At 37.0% G+C, this 7,428-nt stretch overlaps 1 protein-coding gene across 2 annotated transcripts in view; it reads right to left on the reverse strand.

The window, feature by feature from the left end:
• The window catches only part of LOC106688468 (zinc finger Y-chromosomal protein-like), a 63,462-nt gene that overhangs the window by 35,574 nt on the left and 20,460 nt on the right, over positions 1-7,428 (reverse strand). The window contains exons 1-2 of one of the 2 annotated variants that reach the window (XM_067044580.1): positions 3,663-3,723; positions 3,232-3,304 (exon numbers count right to left, since the gene is read on the reverse strand). The exons of the other annotated variant lie outside the window; for it this stretch is intronic. Of the exons in view, the coding sequence (XP_066900681.1) occupies positions 3,232-3,304; positions 3,663-3,680 (91 nt within the window). The 5' untranslated portion in view covers positions 3,681-3,723. Of the gene's footprint in view, positions 1-3,231; positions 3,305-3,662; positions 3,724-7,428 lie in introns of those variants that run through there. 2 annotated transcript variants of the gene reach the window in all.

Here is a 7,428-nt window from a genome sequence, read left to right on the forward strand (position 1 = left end):
AAAAAAAATAATAAAAATAAAAAAATAAAATTTAACGAATATTAGCAAAATTAAATAAAATATAAATGGCGTTGATGACCAATGAAGTTTGGCGCCACTAAACAACCAAACAAACAAACAAACTGCCCTTTTTTCTTCCCGGCTCTTGTACTAACTATGAAGGGTACAAGCCACTATTTTTGGCTAACATTGCTTATTTTGGGTAAGTATCGGATTCGGTTCACATGGTACGCTAGGAAGTTTGTTAAAAAATGGAAACAGTCCTACAAGCCGTTCCATCACAAGATGGACATAGCTTCTGTGGATCCAAAATATATTTGTGCGGATCGATACTTATAGTTATTGCACAGTTACCAGGTAGTCGTAGTTTGGAAAGTATTGGTAAATATGCTATAGCGCAGCTGATTTTTGGGTAGCTTTGAGGAGCGTCTTTTTTAATGAAGACCTTACTTTTTTATATATTTTTTTTTATCCACCTTCCGGACATTGCTGGCATACAGGGTTCGGCAACAGTGAGGTAGAGCGTTAGATTTGCGCATGCTACTAATCCTCTTTTATTTACAACATTTATATACAATTTATTTACAAAATTATTTGGTGGAAGTCATTTAATTTTATTGGGAACAATGCTATAAATCATGGTGCAGCCCAGCACTCGGTCGAGTGCCGTAGGATGGGGCTGCACCTTATCCAGCAGCATCCGTCCGGTAGGTCCAGCCCTCCTGGTATCATTCTGCTTTCTCCCTATCATCTTTCATAGGTGGATGGCGCGCCGACCCCTTCCCAATCTAAAGTGCGATGGGCCGACCACCTCCCTCCACCCGTAGGTGAAGTTATCCTCCTCCATCAGGGTAGCACCCTTTTTACCAGCCCGGCATCGTCCATACCACTCCTTAATGGACTCTTCCCACAAGAGCTTTTTCCACAGGTTCGGGTTCTCGCCGATCCTCTCCCGGAGCCCCTCCCAGCCCCAGCCTCTTCACACCATATTTCGCAGCATCCTCTTTGAGGATGAGATTTAGGGGCAATGCTCCGTCCATCACCTCCACTTCCTCATGAAAAACACCAAGAAGAGCCCTAACGCTGAATATCCTTGTCATCTGACTGGCGGCCACTTGTGGGAAAATGGCCCTACCTCCAATGTCTACTACTTTTCCTGGTAGAGATGATGTCACCCACACTTTAATGGTGCATATCCCTTCAGTAGTTACTTTACTGGTGCAGTTTGGTCACTAATCCCCTTATTTTATCCTCTTGGAGTAGAAAAGTTAATGTAATTTAACTGTATGTTTATTTAATTTGATTTCCCAGAAAAGTTCTTTACAGTTAGTTATGTTATGAATTTCACAGACAAGGAGATTATTAGTTTCCCTAAGATGTTTCATCCCCTCTTGAGATCAGGAATTGTTAGGGAGGGCAGATGCTTGCTTAACATAATTTCTGGCAGTTGCACACACTTTGTTTGTATTCTTTTCAATTCCATAAATCAATTTTCTTTTTTTTTTTGTTACCATTGAATAAATATAAAGCAACTATTAATGGTGTTATGATTATCATGATGCAAAATCACTTTTTCTTTTATATTCACAGCTCTCTGCATAGGTATAACTTTATATTGTACTTTTTTTTCAGCCTACCTGGAATGCCTGAACATCATATCTCCAAATAAATCACCTGGAACAATTTAAGTAAGCAGTTTGTAGGGCCCCACCATAATGAAGAAATAGAGGGGAAATAGAGGGATGCCGAAGAGGAGAAAACAAAACCATGGAGCTAGTCAACTTCCTTCTATATAATTTACATCATCAGTCCATAGATCCCTTATCAAAATTCTATAACACATTATAACCATAGATGTTTTTTTTCGGGCACCCCTACAACCATCAGTAAATTACCTAATAGAATTTTTTCTGTCAATACTTTTTTTTCATTAAAATTAATTTATATGTACAGTCCAGTAACAATAAGCCAGTCAAAATTGCAGTAACGTCTAGTATTAAGTGGAAGGCGCACTTCATACTCAATATATTACATTAACAATTAAATGAGTTTCAATAACTTGGGGTCACCTTTATACCATACTTTTATTTCTTATATTAGTGAATAAGTATTAAGATATAAAATGGTATTAATTATAAAAATGAATGTTAAAAAAAAAAAATTAGTAAAGTTTTTTCTAGAGTAACAATTACATAAACATAAATTCATGATGTGAAAACTAACATACTTTTGATTATGAATAAATACTTATCATATTAACACATTAGGTTTTGGATGGTGAATTATTTGGCCATGCTGTCAAAATACATTGGGTTGTTTGTTATAACACACAGGGTACACATCAATCCATAATTGGACATATATACACTACAATACATTAACATTTTCCATTTTTCAAAAAATAATCAATTAACATAATTCACTACACTTCAAAAACAATTCTTCTCCTTAAGAAAAAAATTGTTTTTCCCTATATACATATATTTTTTTTCTCCTCACAAAAAGCCATATAACAATTTACCAATTCGTCTAATACATTATTCCCACTGTTTCACTCCTTCATACCTCTCCTCTCCAGTGATCCGCAACGATCGTTAGATCAACTAACCATATTAACAGAAATCATCAATAGACAGCAACATATAAATAATGCAGAAACAAAACAATCACAGTAGCAGAACAGTTTCCTAGAAAAAACAATTAAATAAATTTAAAAACATATAAATGAATATTATCTGAGTTGATTCCTATGCAGGTGATGGAATGTTATCCAGGAAGTCCAAAATAATATTTTCCCCCAAGATCACTATATCCCCAATGCTAACACCTAGGTCTTCAAAGAAGCTCTTTATTCTATTTGATATTGTTCCAATATTACAAAATCCAAACCAGAGGCCTCTCATGGTGAACTCTGTCTCTCCCTTAAGGTTTCGCAGGATTTTTCTTGAAGGAAAGGAATGCATTTTTTATAAATTTCCTTCTTATCCCTTTCCAGTCTATCCACCTTATGAGGTTTATTCTCATATTTCACAGTAAGATCCAGAGCTATATAATATAATTAATTAGAAAAGTTAAAAAAACAAAACAATATTTCTCATACTACATACAATTTATCAACTATCATGAAAAGAAACTTCAGAAATCAATAACATAAAATTTTAAGAATCAGTTCATAATATATAACATTCAAAATAGAAAAAAAAAAAAAAAAAAAGGAGGAAGAAAACTTACTAGTAGATGGACCTGATTGGACAGTTTCATTAATCATTTTTTTCTTTAATAGATGTGTATAAGTTACTTTTACCTGAAAGAGTATAAAATATCATATAAAAATTGTTTACGATTAGATATTTAATTAAATAGATCAATTTTCCAATGGTTAAATAGTACTTATTAAATTTTTTCCCCAGTATTCTCACTAATAAAAGTTATTTCTAAAAAAGTTAAACTCAACTGAACATAAAAAAAAATACAATATTAACCAAGTAAAACCTTTCTGTGAAAATGAGTGATTACTAATTGACAATAATTTACTACAAGATTATTACAATTTACTAGGCAATTAAAAAAGGACTTCTACTAAAAAGCTTTAAGAATCAATAATATAAAACTAAAGAAACTAGATTATAATGGATAACATTCAACTAAAAAATAAAATATACCATTAGGTTAAGTTTCATCTGTAACTTCTTCCTTTATTGAAATTCCCAAGCTATTCATACCTGCAAAAGAAAGAATATAAAACAATTTGAATGATAGGAGAATTATTAATTAAATGACCAAATTTACCAAAAATCAAAGAACATTAGTTAAAACTGAATGCTCTCCTATTCAACAAGTATAAATGTTTGTTTCTTTGATTTTTAGAGAGTAAGGAGAGAAGTTTGCTGAATACTGGATAGATATTTATAAAAAATCAAAATTTAAAATACAAAAAAAAAAAAAAAAAAGGAAACACTGAAGAGTTTCAATCCATTATCATTTTAATTTTTGTTTTATTTAACAATTTAACTAGACATTGTTCAAAATGATCAAAACATTTCATTTCATCATCAAAGGGAATAGATGACATTTTTTGGGAAACAAATGTAAGAGAAAACTAAATTGAAAAGTTAAACACAAAAATATACTGCTAAAAGCCTTTAGCAGAACCCTTGTAACAAATCCATAAAATAAAAAAAATAAAAAAAAGTATTTCAGGTCTCTATCAAATAATAGATATTTCACTCTAAAAGGCAACAGTATCATCTTTAACCCTAAATGCAATATTAGAGAGACAAGACTTACAGGATATTGGTTGGTGGACCTAATTTGTACTCAAACAGAATAGAAGTCATAGCTGTTTCAATTATTTTAGTTACAAACAATATATATTGCAGTAGTTACCATTCAGAGGCATTAAAATAATATAAAATAGGGTAGTTGTTCTTACTGTTATAGGTCACTACACTATTCAATAACATATTAATATTATAAATTAAAGGAAGTGAACCTTTTCAAACTGGTCTATAATTTGTGTGCCCCATTACATAGCGAGGACAGTTACTAATAATCTAAACCATAATCAAATAATCACTTACCAGTTCCATCCATGGCTAACCAACAACAATATAACCTAAGGCACTGTTATAGACTGGCAGAGCGCCCGCTGGCCAATATCAAATCCTCGCATCTTAATGAAGTCTAAAATTCTCTTACAGTCTCCTACACACGATCCTTAAAAAATGTTAATGCTATTGTGAGCTCAATAATTTAAAAAATAAATAAATCAGATCAGATCTTTCCTTACTAGCTCCAAGTAATGCAACCAACGATATCACATCGAATTCCAAGGACGTTAAAACTCATAAGGCACAAAAGTAAATTTAACTTAAAATACAATCTACAATCTGTTTTCTTTGTTAAGTTTGTGGATCAAAAAGAAGAAACGAGTTTATTTAAGATATTGGCTAACTTTATCAAGACAAACTATGAATAAACGTACATACTTATCTAACATATTTGATATACATAGTACATACGACTATTAACTACCTACCTACACACATATATTTGTAATTTGTGTAAATAATGTTGTATTGACAAATAAAGAACGTAACTAAAGAGTCATCTTTATCATTACACAGGAACACGCACTAAAGTGGTGACCCCGAACGTAAGTTTATTGTTTATTTTTCGTATAATTTTATGGAACTCTAGTGAAGCATGCATGGGCACAATTTAATCGACCTGCTAACTGGTGAGGTGGAGCAAAAGGAATTAGTGGAATCGGCGAAAATACTCAACACATTTTCTCGGCTACCCACATTTTATAGAGAAGAACCTGATCTGTGGTTCATACAAGTTGAGGCAGTGTTCAGCTCTTGTCGTATAGCTCATACTAAAACTAAGCTTCTGCTGATCATCGCCCAACTGGATTTAGTACCTCTAAAGCAGGTTGCCGATCTTGCCCGAGACCCCCCTGCCACTGACCCATACGAGAGACTTAAAAGAGCGGCTACTCTCCATCTTTGGTCCCTCAGACCACTCCAGAATTACGAAGTTATTGGAGGAACAGAGGCTGGGCGATCAACGGTCATTGCAGTTTCTTAGAGAAATGCAGCAATTGGCCGCAGGTAAGGTTCCTGCAGATATGCTCAACACCTTGTGGCTAAGAGGGTTACCTGGGAGAATGCAAGCAACCTTAGCCGCCACAGATCACACGGATTCCACGAAGCTGGCACATATTGCGGAGAAAATAGTGGAAATCCAGCATCTCTCAAGTAATGTTATTATGGGGAGACAGTCAGCACCTGCTTCTTCAAGGATGGAAGACATTAAGGTAGCGATTGATGACCTTACCGCGGAATTAGCCACTCTGAAAACGCTAATGGGATCCAGGATTGGTCGCTGTGATAACAGGTCGCCCAACAGGGATCGCAGGGCTTCGAGGAGTAAAAGTGGACGGCGTTTCTGCTTCTACCATAACAGATTCGGAGAAAGGGCTACCAATTGCCGTCAACCTTGCAGTTGGAAGACAGGTGGGACTTTAAACTAGAAGCAGCGGCGAACGAGGCGGGTTTCGTCGCCGAAATTACCAACCGCCGACTTTTTATCGTCGACAAAAAGTCCGGGACCAGATATCTGGGAAATACAGCCACTGTATCTGTTTTTTCGGTGAAGAACAAGAAAGTAAAGCCGAACATGCAGTTCACTTTGTATGCGGCCAATGGCACGCCCATGGAAGCATAGTCCAGAACCTCGATCTCGGTCTCCGCCGCAAAATTACATGGAGGTTCATAATAGCAACCGTGAGTCAACCAATCATTGGTGCAGATCTACTATATCACTATAATATTATGGTAGATCTCATCATACTACGGTGCAGGGGCACGGAACCCCAGTACCGGCGTCGATTGGGAACGAGAAAGCGGGTTCCCCAGCGTCGTCATCACACGTCCGCAGTGCTGCAATGGCGGGAGACTTGGCCGTTGTAGCATCTAATGTTACAAGAAGTACTTCGTTGGTTGAGATAAACGATAGAAAACTGGTGGCTGGAAATGTCAGGCTGTTTTCAGGAAGTGGCAGTGAAGCCGACAAAGACACAGGACCTGATAGTCGAGATGGAAAAATGAGCCCCAAAGAGAAAAGGAGGAAGAAGAGAGAGAGAGAGGAGGAGGAGTCCCCTCTATAGTCCAACCCAGAAGTCGAAAGACCCGCCCAGAGGGCAGAAGTAATTCAAGGACGGGTGAAAAGTTACTTGGAGAGGAAAAAGGTATCTCATGAGATCCAGAAATACCTGAATAGGCAGCTGAGAGAACTAGCCAATATTATAGTAGGACTGGAAGCCCAATGGGAAATTATCCCGGATATTGTAACCGAAATGGTTAAAGAGGCAATCTATACCGATGATCTACACAAGATAATTGGTAAAAAGGTCTCCCAGATTGTTGCTCCAATGGTAGCAGAGGCTATAGGGGACGCCATGGGAGAGGTGTATGACCGGAAAAAAAAGAATGGGTGTCGCCGACACTGAAAAGGGTCTCTGGTATGATGATGATGACCTGGAAGGGAAAGTCGACGAAGAAGCCCGCATCCTCCTAGAACGTACAGCTGAGTGTAGGGCTAAAGGAAGAGAAAAGGGGAATGAGGACCGAAGAGCAGTAGAGGAATTGAAGACGATGGGAGCTGGGCCTTCAGTGCAAATTCCGGTAAAAGAGAGGAGGAAATATGAGGGCGCGGTACCGGCCCCAATGCCCCAAAGGTCCAGTCAGACACCAATCTGTAGGGGAAGGAACCTAAAATCGGACACCTCTACAGACGGTGAAGAAGAGGGTAGCGGAAGCTGGGAAAAAGTCGAGCGAAGAAAGAGGAGGAAGAAGAAGACCCCAGTCCAGGATGTGCCTCCGAAAGAAGGGCTAAAGGAGTGGAAAAAACTTACCTTCGCTG

This window comes from Halyomorpha halys, unplaced genomic scaffold (assembly GCF_000696795.3).
Source record: "Halyomorpha halys isolate HHAL.00 unplaced genomic scaffold, Hhal_1.1 Scaffold1134.1, whole genome shotgun sequence".
Lineage (NCBI taxonomy): Eukaryota > Metazoa > Arthropoda > Insecta > Hemiptera > Pentatomidae > Halyomorpha > Halyomorpha halys.